The 15,136-nt window shown below is 44.3% G+C and overlaps 1 protein-coding gene and 1 long non-coding RNA gene across 2 annotated transcripts in view; both read right to left on the bottom strand.

The window, feature by feature from the left end:
• Nucleotides 1-13,214, bottom strand: part of Kctd1 (potassium channel tetramerization domain containing 1) — a 186,482-nt gene extending 173,268 nt beyond the window's left edge. The window contains exon 1 of the mRNA XM_020178263.2: nt 13,059-13,214. Within this exon, the coding sequence (XP_020033852.1) occupies nt 13,059-13,067 (9 nt within the window). The 5' untranslated portion in view covers nt 13,068-13,214. The remainder of the gene's footprint in view (nt 1-13,058) is intronic.
• On the bottom strand, nt 5,774-11,958 carry LOC141422497 (uncharacterized). Its single transcript, XR_012447084.1, has 3 exons — nt 9,073-11,958; nt 8,435-8,581; nt 5,774-6,281 (listed from the first exon to the last, which is right to left on the bottom strand). It is a non-coding gene; the product is annotated as an uncharacterized lncRNA (long non-coding RNA).
• Nucleotides 13,215-15,136: the final 1,922 nt, after the last annotated feature.

Below are 15,136 nucleotides of genomic sequence, written 5' to 3'. Positions count from 1 at the left end.
AAAAATGCAAAATAGAGCAATAACTATTCCCTATTTCTCTAAATAGCTTAGAAAGCATACATTGGGTTAAGGAAATAAAAAGGGTAACTTTGCCAAGAAATAGGATTGGATTGGTGACAGGCAGAAGTCAGTGAAGTAGCATGAAACACTGAAAGGGTGCAGGGGTTCCGATCCTCAGAGAAGTTAAAAATAAAGCCTTTTAGAACATATCTGTCCTGTGTTTTCTAAAGCTGTCCTACTTTGAAATGGCACCAGAGCACACACTGAAATGAAAGATGATTTGATTATTTAGGAAGGGGGGAAAGGAGGGAGTTGAGGGCAGGCAATGGAGGTAGGAGCAAGTGGCAGAGAGGATTTCTGTTCTAAGTTGAGGGATGTATGCTTTAATCAGCTTAAGCTGCCATAACAAAATACTTTCAGACTGGGTGGCTTAAACAATGGAAACTGATTTCTCATGGTTCTGGAGGCTGGGAAGTCCAAGATCAAGGGCCTGGCTCATCCAGTTTCTGGTGAGGGCTCTTCTGGCTTGAAGAGCCATGTGTGCTGTGTGCTCACATGGGTTCTTTGTGCATAAGCAGGGAAAATAGTTCTCTGGTGTTTCTTCTTACAAGGACATCAATCTTATCAGATTGGGGTCCTACCCATATGATCTCTTATACCCTTTATCATGTCTGTAAAGGCCTTATCTCCAAATGCAGTCACTTTAGGGTTTAGGGGTAAAAGTATGAATTGCCAGGGGGAGGGAGTGGCACAGAGACAAATGGGTTGTTTTGCAAATGGCTGTAGGCTAATGGCAGGGTCCAATGGAGAGAGAAAAGACCAAATAGTAAGGAGGATGGCCAGAAAGGAAGAGAAGATGAGTGGGATTGTGAGGGGGAGATTTTTCTTTTCTTTTCTTTCCTTCCTTCCTTCCTTCCTCTCTTCCTCCTCCTTCCCTCCCTCCCTCTCTCCCTTCCTCCTTTCCAGCACTATTGGGTTTGAATTTATGGCCTCACACTTGCCAGACAAATACTCTACCGCTTGAGCTATGTCCCCAACCCTTTTTGCTTTAGTTATTTTTTCAGATAGGGTCTTATGTTTTTGCCCAAGGCCAAGAGTCAGTGCTCCTCCTACCTATGCCTCCTGTAAAGCTGGGATCATACCCAGCCCTATGGAAGGGAATTTTGATGTCAGAAGCAGAGAGCATGGACATCTTCCTCAATAAATCAGGAGCAAATTTATCCACAGAGGAATGAGTTTGGAATTTGAGAAGAGTAAAGTGATTCAGAACAGCCTCCACAAAAAATGATATAAGAAGTTAAGTGGGGGTTGCCAAGCAATATCAAGGGACCAGCTATGGTGTGTGCTACCATGATTGCCATCCAGTGGCTTAAATGTCACCTTTTTGTGGAGGTCTCACCTGACCACCTGTTTTAGTTTTTTGGGTAGTACTTAATCATATCTGATTAAATTCTTTTCCAGCCACCCCAAGCATGTAAATTCCATGAGACCCTGGATCTTTTTACCTTGCTCATTCCTACACTGCTCAGCCTTAGGGTAGTGCCCACCGCAGTAAAAACCATGCAAAAATTGGTTAACTATGGGAATGGTTTTCTAATGGCACCAATTACAAGAATTATGTGATGACCGCCGTTGTCCTAGGATCAAAAGAAAAGAAAGGACTGAGCATCAGCAAGCCAGGAAAAACAAAGTGTTCAAGTCAGTGAAGGAAGGAAGGGAGCTGTGAGAACCCAGGCAGTGTAAGGGAGGGAGCAAAGTCATGGAAAAAATGCAGGAGACATGAGAGAGAGGAGGCAGAGAAGGGGCTGCAGGTGCCCTGAGGTTAATAAGCAGGTTTAGAGGGAGAAAGTGGGAGAATAACATACTCTAATCAAAAGAACACTGGAGTAGGAGATTGCTGAGGTGGAGCTATGCCAGGTGATGGAAATGTCCCACTAGTGCCTGTGGCAGTGGGCGGCCAAGTGAAGTAGAAGGTGAGAGGGACTGAAATTTCATTCTTAGAGTCACAATGACTCAGAGCAGCCTCACCTAACATGTTCCAGGAATGGCATTTCCGAGAGGTGTGTGGTTCTGAAAGAATAAAGGACTCTATGGGCCAATAAATTCAGAAAATACAAGTTGGAAAACGGATTCCCCTGTTACAAGATCTCTACAAACCTTTAAAATACCTGAAGAAGACTTCAAAGGAGAGTTGTGTTTCCCAAATTTATTTGACTGATGAATCTTTATTTCCCTTCAGGAGTATCTCTAGGGTAAACTGTTCCCTTTGAACAGAAGTCCCAGAACAGCAGTGTGAGCATCCCCTGGAAATCTGTTTGAAATGCAACTTTTCAGGCCTCACTCCAGACCCACCTAAATGGAAACTCTGGAAGGAGAGCCAGGAATTTGTTTCTAAGGAGCTCTCCAAGCAATCCTAATGCCTGGAGAGAAACTTTGGGCTAAGAAAATACTTTTGAGAGACTGGCTTATATTCATATTTAGGAAAGACTGCTCCTGAAGGGGTTGGATGAGCCATTTAGGACCATGTTGAGGCCACGGTATGGCTGCAGAAGTTGAAATAGGGAAGAAAAACATGCATCTAATAGTGATACACAAATCACTAAAATTGTAAAATTTGATACTAGCCTACCTGATGTCACATCAAAATGTTAACAAAAGCTGGGTACCTGTGGCTTATGACTGTAATCCTAGCTACTTAGGAGGCTGAGATCAGGAGGATCATGGCTCGAGGCCAAGCCAAGCAAATAGTCTATGAGATTCCATCCCCAAAACCACCAGAGCAAAATGGACTGGAGGTGTGGCTCAAGTGGTAGAGCTCCTGCTTTGCAAGTGTGAAGTCCTGGGTTCAAATCCCAATCACATCAAAAAATGTTAACAAGAATGCTTTCTGATTAACTACTTTTTGGGGGGGGGGTTATTCATACTATAGCATATGAATCTGCCAGCATGAATCAAGAGCTGACTTGTTTCCTACCTTTTTTTTTTTTTTTTTTTTTGCAGCACTGGGGTTTGAACTCATCGCCTCCTGCTTGCTAGGCAGGTGCTCTGCCACTTGAGCCATGGCCCCAGCCCTGATACCTTTTAAGTAGTGGGGGGAGGAAAGCACAAAGGGAAGGACAGAGAAACAAAGAAAAGTGGATTTGAAATTTATTTCCTTCCTCCATCCTTTGACAAAGATACCAAAAACTAAACAGGAGGCTGAAAGGTAGACAACAATGAAAAGGGAGAAGAGAGATCATTTGTAAGCTACGTCACCAACTCTTGAATAACCAAGACTGACCCTAACTTATCTAACTTATGACATTTGTAGCTTTATAGACTCATATTTAAAAACTGATGTTAAAAATAATTATTTGCAAAGAGTTTATACATTAGCTCAGGTTCTTGGGTTAACACAGAAACTTATCAGAAGGTATAATTCTTTAGGTGTTAAAAAAATGTATCTGTCTTACTCCTTAGCAGAATAGTTTGGAAATGTTCTTCCCAGGTATTTATAGTTGCAGAAGAGCTGTCAAAAATAACTCAGCTATATAAACACTTCAACTGTACACTTTTTAAAAAGGGAATCCAGGTGAGTATTTTCAAAAGTAAAATCTGAATTTAAGCCTAAAATCTAAGCAATTTGACTCAGAATTTTCTTTAAGAAGAAAAAGAAACAAAGAAGATCCTTGGATAATTATGCAGAGTTAAATGAGCCTTTTAAATGATTTGAGCTTTAGCTAGCAGTATTCTTAGTTTCTAAGCATTTAGATATAAAGACTTATCCAAAGTGAAAGAACAGTATTATGCAATGATTTGCATGAACACAAAGGTTTAACTGGAAGAAAAAAAGATAAGTGTCCCTGATTACTTATAGTAGAAATCTGTACACTCCCATTCTGCCTCAGTTTCTCCACCCTGCCTCATCTCCCAGCAATATACATGACTGGCAGGGTCCCCTTGACCTCATTGGCCATGAGTTCCTATGACTATTGCTACTAAGTGGGGCTAGGTGGACTGGACACAGGTTCTCAAGATCTGGTAGTCCCATAGAAAACCACTTGCAGTTCTTATACAGCTACAATGACCCATGCAACCTTTGAACAACTCATTTCTCCCATACTTTGAGTCTTTGACATATAATATTTTCAGCCACCGAAAAAGGCTTAGTTCTGACATATTGGCCCTCATTCAGAGATGTGTCCATTCTACCAAGCTCATTTGGGCATCCCAAAGAGTAGGGTCCAAAGTCATCAAACTCCACATCCTAACACCTGCCTCCCTTCCCAGACTTGGAAGCGCAATAGCACTGGCCTTTGGGGTGATGGATAAGGATTTGATGAGATAATATTTTGCAAAGACCTTGGAAACCAGCCTGGTACATAGAAACGCTGCACTGATGTTTAATTTTTACAGCCTCTGAGGTGGTTTTCTTTGCACCATCATATACACAAGAAAGCCAAAGCCTGGGACTCACAGTCCCAAGCAAACAGATGCCCGTGCTGTTAGTATGCTGTAAGAGAGGGCCACGAATGGGTCCTGAGCAGCAGGTAGCACTCTTCCCATTTATGGCAGCACCCAACTACTAAAGCTGAGCTATCATCTTGAATAGCAGAGTACTAATTGGCCTGGAGTCCTCTCTACACAGAGCATGTGATAGCAAGGTCAATGCTGGAGGGCGACAGCACTTTCTTTAGTCGATTTGATTAAATGCACAGGAAAATGGCCCTCTTTCTGATCATTCATCTCTCTGGGAAATAGCAGTAAAGCTCTTAATACACAAAGGTGCTTGCTTTCTCTTCCCTTCCTGGCCCTCCGCCCAGAAGGAAATGGAGACTCCCAGGTGTTGGTCCTTTTGGCTGCTCCTGGTGAGCCTCAGCTGTTCTGCAAAGGAGCCAAGACAGGTTTTCAAGGCTACCTCAGCCTCGCTTTTCACTAAGGGTGGGCCAACTCTAGAAGAGACAGACCAGAAGCTTGGCAAGACCCAGAGCTTACTCTGAGTGCGTGTGTGACTGCCATCTGCTGGATGGAATGGGCATGAGCCCAGCTCCAGCATAGCTTTGCTGTGTAATAAGCAAATTCAGCAGTTCTCGTGATGGGCTCACAACCCAGTGGTGTATTCACATCATTTCGTAGCATCGGCTCTAAGTGTCTGCTGATTTTGAAATCCAATGACAACTGTGCTGAGGAAGTGTTTCATGTGATTAACAAAAGGTAAGCCTGAGCTCCTTAGAAAAAGGTTCATAACCATCAGGCCAAGGCATCTGACAGAACTTGGACCCTCTTTGTCAATGGCAAAAAGTACTCACAAGGAAGTGAAATTGCCATATGGCTTTACTCTATGGTCACATATTCAACAATTATTGTTGAGCACTTACATAGTGTGTGCCAGGCACTGTATTAAAGAACTGAGGAGCAAAGATGAATAAACACAGTCTGTACTCTTAATATGTCATATGCAGGGGGCAAGTGTGGTGGTGTACATCTGTAATCCCAGCTACTCAAGTGGTAAAGATAGGAAAGTTACAGTTCCAGGCCAGCCCCCACCCCCAGCAAAAAATTAGCAGACCCCCATTCCAAGAAACAAGCCATATGTAGTGGTATATTCCTGTAATCTCAGCTATGAGTGGAAGGATTGCACCCACCTTGGCAAAAGAAAGACCCTATCTGAAAAATAACTAAAAAAGCAAAAAAGAGCTGGGGCTGTTGCCCAAGTGATAGAGCACCTGCCTAGCAAGTGTGAGGCCCTGAGTGCAAACTCTAGTAACACCATCAAAAAAAAAAAAAAGAAAAAGAAATCTTGAAAGTATTTTCTGAGTGTTTATTATATGCTGGGCATATGTACCCCATTACATCTCATTTAACTCTTAGAATAGTCCTAGAACTATTATCACATTTACAATTATCTCTTATTACCTCTTTTATAGTTATTTCAGCTCATTTACTGTTCAGAACACTGAAGCTCAGATGATTAAGTAAGTTGGCCAAAAAATACAGGTATCGAATGTGAGGTACTGGGAGAAAGTGGGTTCAGGAGAGAATTGTGAGCACCATGGACCAGTGTAGCTTTGATTTTTTTTTTTCCTCATAGAGTTTGTTTGTTCCATTAGCTACAAATTTCCAGCAAAGTTGAAGTGGTACCAAAACAGTCAGTGAGGACAACAGGAGACACGTGGAAAGATTTCTCGGGAAGAGCATCCCTTCCTCTAGCAAGCCCTTGACATCCATTCAACTCAGTTCCTAGGTCTTCTTCCAATAGCAGCCTTGGTGCCAGCAGCAAGGGCGGAATTGTCGTCAGTTCTCTTTGGATGGAAAACAAATGCGCATTTTGGTCAGCATGACAGAGTATGTGTGTACACCCTTAGCTCAGCCAGAGCTAAAGGATGCTCCAGATGTTCTAACTGCAACCATCTCAAACCATTTTTAACTTGTCCTTTTCCTCTTGTACTAAGAATAGAGTCCTGGCAGTGATGGGAAGGTACCTGTGGTGGAGGGAGGGGAAGGGGGGGACGAAGAGGGGACAGGATGGGCAGAAGCTGGTGGCAGAGCTGGAATGCACTTTGCCAAGGGTCTATGAACAATGCTCAGAGAACATGGACTGAGCAGAGCACTAGAGCCTGGGGTGGGGGTGGGGGGTCATAGAGTTTGGTACTCAGCCTGCTGGAGTAGAATCCCTGCCACACACTGGCCTAGTCTTGGACCTCAGACAAGTCTCACAAGCTTTCTGATCCTCTGTTCTGTCAGGTGGGTGAATAACAACACATGCCCTATAGTGTTAAGTGGGAGGCTTCAGTAAGGTGTTATGGACTGCCGTCTGGTACTTGTACCCCACCTCCTTTAATCTCAAACAAGGGTATTACCAGTGCCTGGGTACTCAGAGGCAGCCAGGATGCATTCAGTAGGACTGACAGGATCAGAAAGACTGAGCAATAAACCCACAGGGGTCAGAATTGGGGTGCTCCTTTGGCGAAATTGCCTGCTCATCTATTTGACATATATTCTCTTTTTTCCTCAACAATCATGCAAGGCAGTTGGAGAGATAGTATTGTTCCATTTGTATAGAAGAAATGGATCCCCAGGTAGCTGGCTGAAATGAAGGATGTTTTCTAACCAGAGCCTGTCCTCCAGGCACCCAAGTAAGAACTATTAGGAAAAGGATCTTATGAAATCACATTTATGTATCAAACCCCCACCTAGACAGTGATATTCAAATCATTTCCTGGAAATAATAGGAACCTGAATTTCCTGGAAGGAGCTCCAACTTGGAATGCCCTGGAAAAGGACAACTGAAAAGTATTGTTCTCCTCTTAAGTTTTGACGTTGAAAGGAAAACTGAATGCCTAAATGTTTAGGATATTTTAAAATTAACCAGTTGTTTATCAGCTAATTTTATTTTGGTGGTGAATAACATTGGGCCAAACTATTTCCCAATTGTTCTGCATGCTTGTGAAGGGACACAGTAAGGAACAAGTTTTGGAGAAATCAGAACAAATAGAGCTGGTGGTTCATACCTGCAATCTTGGCTACTACCAGAGGCAGAGATCAGGAGGACTGCAGTTTGAGGCCAGCATGCCCCGCCCCCCCAAGTAAGACCCTACCACCCTATCTCAAAAATACCCAACATAAAAAAGGGCTGGCAGAGTAGCTCAAGTGGCAAAGCACCTGCCTAGCGCATGTGTGTTACTGAGTTCAACTCTAGTACTTTAGCCAAAAAGATATTTGAAATACCAAAAACATGGGGGAGAGCAGTGAAGGTGGGGGATTCAAGTATGATATATTTGATACATTGTAAGAACCTTTGTAAATGCTACAATGTACCCTCACCCAGCACAACAGTAAAAAAAAAAAAAAACACACACACACACACAAAAAGAAATAGTGAAAGCAGCATTTACTCCTGAAAAGTATGAAAATGTTGCACTGCTGAGGACCACAAAGTTAGAAACTCATGAGGGACAAATGCACGAAAATCTGACTAACAGGGAAACTGTTAGTCTGAGGACTGTTTAGGTTTTAAACATTTTTTTTCAGTGAGTGAATTTTCAGTAATTATGTCAGATTTTGTATATCTGTGGGCTCTTTTCTTTTGTGGTACTAGGGCTTGAACTCAGGGCCTTCACCTTGCGCCATTCCATCAGCCCTTTTTTGTGAAGGGTTTTTTCAAGATAGGGTCTTGCCAACTGTTTGCCCAAGCTGGCTTCGAACCGCAGTCCTGCTTTTAAAAGCAATAGTTGAACAGTTAGTTTTTATAATAACTTAATGCTTTTACAATATTTTGACACAATTAATTTGCATTGTAAGGCACAGACTTGATTTTGTGCCAGTAGGTTAAACACAGGCCTGTTTCAATGAAGAACTCCCACTGGGCTGGGATTGGTAAGGGGAACCTCACAGTGCGGCTTATGAAGGGAAGGGCTGCTAGGTAACAGGATGGGAAGGGCGGCCAGATGAGTACCTGCTACACTGCAGGCACTCACTCCACACACGAACGGTTGAGCAAATGGAGCAACTGAAGAGCGACCATGCCAGATGCTTTGCTTTCCTTTGTGAGTTCGGCCACATGGGTGTGGATGAGGTTTAGCATCACTACTCATTCTGGCTACTGGAAATAAAGTGAAAGTGAAAATCCACCCAGTCTTCTGAATTCCAGTGTCTACTCCATTTACCTAACCCAAGCCTTGACACTTCTCTCTTCTTTGTCACCCATAGTCAGCCCTTTATTAGGTTCTGTAAATTTGAATGTCTAAATGAATGTCAAACCCTTGCACCACTGTTTCTCCTCCACTAACCCTAGTCCTGCTCTTGCATGGACCACTGCAAAAGGGGTACATGTCACCCACCCTGGGTCCCTCTAATCATCTCCCTGTGTGCTACCAGAGTTGTCTTTTCAATGCATAAATCTCACCATGTCACTGCTGCCTCTCTCCCCATCCTCCTCACCCACTCTGCTGCATTACTCTGAGGGCAAAGACCAAATATCCATCCTATAGCCTGCTCTCCTCCTCCCTCTCTAGACTCCAGCCAGCCTTCCCTCTAGCTCCACCCTCTTAGCACACCCTCTTCTAGTTTGGCAAATGTTCCCTCTGGCTTGACCTGTCTCTGTTCTCTCCATCTCTTAGAGTTCAGTTTGGAGCACTTGTCCTGGAACTCTGACATCAGTCTTGGCCATTTTGTCCCTCTGGCTAATGCTGTAAGAGTCCTCTGCTTCTTATCCTTCAAAATATTAATGTCTATCAGCTCAATTATTCAATTAATGTCTATCTAATATTAAGTTTTGGGAGACGGGGTCTCTAAGTGCCTTTTCTCACTATTGTGTCTCTGGCATCTAATAGAGTGTTTTTTATACAGCAAGCACAAATACATATTTGTTGAATGAATGAATAAGCTTAATGAATACAGGCCTATTATTCTTAAAAGATTATCTCTCCTTTTTATATTTTGCACAATTATGTCAAACCAAACTCATCAACAACCAAAATGTTATTTACAGCTAGTACATTTTTATGAATGAGAAGCCAGAGAGCTGTTATCATACCTAGGAAAATTGAGTTGTTTCTCACTTCTGCATGAGTAAGCTATCATAATAAGCATACATGCTTGCACAAAAAGTTTCATTTTTATTCCCAAGATGGTTCTTTCTAAGGTGTAGAAAATAAATGCTCCATTTGCTTGGGAAATTATAAATTGCAGTCCAAAAGGAGTTCAGAAATGCAGTTTAATAAACACCTAAAAAAGCACCACTAAAAAAGCCCTGGTGAATGAATGGTTCACAGCATCCTTTGAATGACTCAGAAGCAAGGCAAATGGGAAAAGATCTAGCAGAAAAGATCATATTTCAGAATTACAAAACAATCACTCTGATTTTAGAAACATCAAGCCAAGAAAGCATTTGTGCACACAACTGTTATTGCTAAGCACAGAGTCAAATGAAGTTTAATTTCAGAAAATTCTCCAGTTAATACCTCTTTCATTAAATACTCTTACATTTACAAATAAATTGCTTTGGACAAATAATTTGATGCCAGAAAGTCCGTAACACATTATTTACAAACTGAAGAATATGTTTTTATCATCTAAGTAGAAGTCTTATTGTGGTTACTTTCTCAGTACTCAGGTAGTAGAATCTGGATAATAATTACTGAATACTCTCCCCAAAATGGTATCTCACATTAGAGTAAGGTAAATGGCCAATAAATCACAATTACAATTATGAACCAAGCTATTATTGTGGACCCCTACTACACAAGTTCTGGCAAAGGATTACCAACATGAAAATCATAGAGCTAGAAGAGAGACCTCTAGTGTGTGTTAGAGAACTTAATATTGTGCTTCGGGCATAATTAATACAGCAGAATCACTGCAATTATTTTGCATACTATGGGTGGAGATTTTGCCAAATATCATTCAGGTTCGATTCAGTTAAAGGTTTCTTCCCAGCAAACATATAGTAATTTTGCCAAATAAATTACTTTCTTCTTATACTTATAAGCCTAACTCCATGAAGTTTTGTCTGTGATGCGAAGTTTTAAAGTTCCATGGGTAACTTTTCAACCTCATCAGTAAACACTTAACCTACTGTCATCCAACAGTTGCTAACAATTCTTTCCATTCGGAATCAGCAGGGCTCCTGAGTGGAATGGGATGGCTACAGTTAGTGTGCAGCCTCCTAACCACCAGCCAAATGCCACCCAAATATAAACATAGGAATAAATCGGCATCCTGACCATTATCCTGGAAACAAATGGGTGCACTGCTATTTTAAATGCAACGACTAAGCTAGTTATTAGTTCCCACAGCTTCCCATATAAGCAGGTGAATTCCTTGATGCAGAATCAGAATCAGACTTAATGAATCATTGTATGGCATCAGCATCAGCCTTTAAAAATCCTTTATTTTCTCATTTTCCACATTAAAAACACATTTGAGATATACACAGAAAATGTTTCTCTGAACACACACACATACACACAAAACAGGAGGTCTCTTAAGGAGTCTACTGCTGAGAAGGTAAAAGCATTTTGCTCATTTTTAATTTGCTAAAACAATCCAAGCATGCTTGGTACCCAGAGGGTATTCTCAAATAAACTTGTATCTCTAGCTGCCAGCTTAGTTGATTGAAAACAGAAGGCAAACGCTTCTTAAAGAATGAGTATGTTAAACTGCTATGTCTCTCCCAGTACCACGAAGGACACCACACACACACACACACACACACACACACACACACACACACACACACCACACTATAGTCAAGGATTTGCTTGAAATCAGCCAGTTCTATGATCTAAAAGGTAATGCAGCATTTGTACTAAATTACTTCTGTCTACTGCCGTGCACCTCGTAGTGAGGAAGCCAATGCCACCAGGATACTGGACAGTTCCTGCGTGCTGCTCTCCACGTACAAAGCCGACAGCCCCACTGCAACTTTGCTAACTTATCTGGCTCCTGCCCAGCCAGACCCCGAAGCACAGTCTCGGTGAAAACGTTCTGACACCGGAAAATCATTTCCACGACAGTGTTAAGTATTGGAAAGCACAAAGGCAGACACGGTGGACCCACGATAGCTGATAGCTTCGAAGTTGCGGTACAGACCACGCGTCTAGGTGAGAGACTCCCGAACCACAAGTCTGGTTTCCTCTTCCTGGATGTTTTGGGACTCCATCTCACTTTTAAGACAAATTCACCCTAATGCGTCCCCCGCCCCGTCGCTTTTCCAAGAGGCGCGGACTCTGTTTTCCAGCCAGGTCCCTCTTGGGGGCAGGAGAGGAAGCACACTTCACATTTCCATGAAGAGGGGCGGCAGGATGGGGGTGGGGAGTAAAGAGGTCAGAAAGGAGCCAAACTGCATCCCTTCCGCCCACCTCTGAGCCCCAAGCGCTAGTTCCGACGGCGCAGACAGGAGGCGGCCAGGAAACTGTCCCTTTAAGGGAACCTTGGCCGCCACAAGGGGAGGGAAGAATGCGGGCTCCGGACTCTGCGCTGCAGGCACCGCACTCTGCGCTGCAGGCACCGCACAGAAGAGGCGAGCGCAGCAAAGCCATAGCCATTACCTGCAGCGCTCACGTCCTTCCCCCACCCCGACGCCCCCCGCCCGTCCCCGCCTCCCGAGGTGACTTCTGATCCCGAGCCCGTGCCGTGCCCTTTATCAGGGGAGGAGGTGGGGAGGAAGAGGAATGAGAGCTTTTTAAAAATAAACGAAACGTTTGCACCCCAAAGTCGGGGGGGGGCTGGAAATGGGAGGGGATGGGAGGGGGCTTTAAAGGCGCCCGGGTGGGCGGAGGCGGCGGATCTGGATCAGTCCGGCCGGCCGGCCGAAGACGCACGGCGGACAGCGCGGGGAACCGGCTGCGGCTCACAATGGGGAGCGCCCCGGGACCCCATCCGCTCGGCAGCCACAATGGCGTCTTTCACCGGGCGGCTGGGGGCGCCGCCCCCGGCCCGGCCCCGGCCCGGGCGGGCGCAGAGCCCCGGGCGCCGCTGCCCCCGCGCGCCCTACAGGGCGCAGTGCACGGCTCCGGGGCCCGCGGCTCCGGCGCTCTCGGCGGGGCGGTGCAGGCGCGGAGCTCTGCTCCCGGGAAGAAAGGACGCGCGAGGTTCGCGGGTGGAGGGAGGAGACGGGGGGCGGGGGAGCGCGGGGCGCAGCGGCCGCGGGGAGGCTGGCGCGCGGAGCGGCGGACGACTGGGCGGGTGACGCTGGCACGGGCTCCGGGAGCCGCAGCGGCTCCGCTCCGAGGTTCGGAACCCGGCCCGCACATCCGGAAGCCCGGTCCCGCCGGCTCCGGGACCCCGGGCCCCGGCTCGGTTCGGCCGTTCCCGCTCCGCTCCGATCGCGCCCGCTCCAGCTCCAGCCGGAGGAAGAAAGACGAGAGCCGGTAGGAGCAGCCCCGGAGGAGGCGGTGGCCGCTGCCCCGCCGCGGGTCCGAGCGGATCCCGAGCCGCCCGCCGCGGCGGGCTGTGTGTGTGCGAGTGTGCCGCGCTCTCGCCCCATGCCTGGCACATGCGTAAAAGCGAGTTGCGCCCAAAGTCCCAGCCATACCCTCCTTAGCAAATAATAACAAACCCAAACCGTCAGATCTTACCTGAAACATTGAAGCACAAAGTCTCTCTCCAAGTCCCCTTTTCCTTTTCCTCTCCCCCCTTTTCCGATTTCTCTCCCAGCGATCTGCTCGGCTCGCCACACCAGAGAGAAATGCAATAGCTTGGCTAAGGTAGACAGAACAAAATACAGAGAAGAGTTGCTCCAGGGCTTTGAAACCCCTCAAGGCAAGGATCAGGATACAATTAGCTCATGCCTCTACCTCCAGTCTAAATCAATCTCCAAAATAAAACTTAAATCAAATTAACTGATCACAGGGCAGACAATTGATCTCCTGCAAAAATAAAGCTCTACATTTACGTATAAAGAAATATACATATAGGAAATTTTTTTTCCAGATTTTTTTTTTGGTGGAAAAACAGTCTCATTCCAGCCTCCAACTTGCTTTTTACCCTCCTCTTGCACAGAAAAGCTGATTTTAATCGTTGTGATTAGTTTTGATGTAGCGTTTCCGCGGGCGATTTCTGCAAATGGATGGAGTGTTTCTTTGCCAAAAGAGGGAAAAGCAGCAGATGATGGTAATTATAAGGATTGTTGGTTGTTTCTTTTTATTTGCGTTTAGGGCTCTCGCTTCACTTTCTCAAGTTGGCCTGACATTGCCGTGACACGAAGGTCGCACAACTTGTTGGTGGGGATCACCGCCCTGTCTGATCAAAGGATAGGTGATAATTTGGCAATACAACAGCACATTTTTGGTTCCTTTGGCGACATAACGTCCCAAATGACGTGGATAAAAATAAGCACATGCAGTCTGCTTTGCCCCAATCAAGTCTGAATCAGCGCCTGGGGGTAACTGGGGGTGACACTCAAACGCATTTCAAATGCTCAGCCGTGCAGAATTGTAAAAAGATTGAAGGAGTTACATCGCATTTTTTAAATGGCAAAATTAAAAGAAAACAAAACCCAACGTGAGGTGTAGCCAAGGACCTACCTACAATTTGATCAACCTTCTAAACATTCCCACTCCATTCTGCTTGCTGGCCTCCACCTGGTATCTTTTATAGGGGTGTGTGTGTGTGTGTGTGTGTGTGTGTGTGTGTGTGTGTGTGTGTGAGTCTATTATTTGAAGGAAGTGCTCAACAGAGCCAAAAAGAGTCTAACATAAACACACTTTCTCAGATTGCAACTCTACTCCGGCCCTCCCCCCCTCCTCATCATTTCTTCCTCTCTTGGTCTTTGTTCAAAGAGATTGTGCAGGAGCTTATCCTTATCTTAATTCTTTTTAGCTAGAGTGGGATATTTGTTTATAAACTCAAGGGTCATCTCCCATTAGTGTTACATCCTTGCAGGATACTTTTTGAATGGTATTATTTTGAGCACTGCACAGTTCATTAATTCACAGACTTTGTTGACATTTTATATATATGAAAAGACCAGGTTGTAAGGCCAAAGATACTTTAAAAAAGAAAAGAAAATCCCAAATAGAACCAGACATGTCTTGCAAGTATCTCTAATTGGCAGCATTTCACAGAAAGTATTTTTTTAGCCATCATTTTACCTCTAAGGTGTGCAACTGATAATGTCAGTAAAAAAGGGAAGGCCAAGCCCTTAAAAAATATGGTCCATCAGATTAATGCTGTAACTACTTAAAAGATCGATGTCATAATGAGAATCAGAGGTGTTGGCAGTTTTTTTTTTAATGTAAAAAGTTCATGTGACATAGTATCAGTGTCTTGTAAGAAGAAAGAAGAATGGCTTGCAAAACAACACAAAAGAACATCAAACTATTCTTTGCATATTCTCAATAGTAATAAATTCTCTGACCTGCAGCAAAATTTAAAAAATGTCCACAAAACATAAAATTCAACTGAATAAAAAAACGTTGTTCTTTCCACTAAATGACACTAACTGTTAATACAGGAAAAGTAAGGAGAAAAGGGACCAACCAGGGCAAAAACATTCCCCAATCATTTGATATGGTAACAATGCAGGTTGAATATCTGCTATCCGAAATGCTTGGAAAGAGATGAGTCCTGTCTTTAAAATGTTGCATATAAAAGATAGGATATTTTGGGATGGGACCCAAGTCTAAACATGAAATTTTTGTCTCCTATGCTCCTT

The sequence above is a fragment of the Castor canadensis genome, chromosome 4 (assembly GCF_047511655.1).
Source record: "Castor canadensis chromosome 4, mCasCan1.hap1v2, whole genome shotgun sequence".
NCBI classification, from domain to species: Eukaryota; Metazoa; Chordata; class Mammalia; order Rodentia; family Castoridae; genus Castor; species Castor canadensis.
This window is presented reverse-complemented; position numbering and strand designations above follow the sequence as displayed.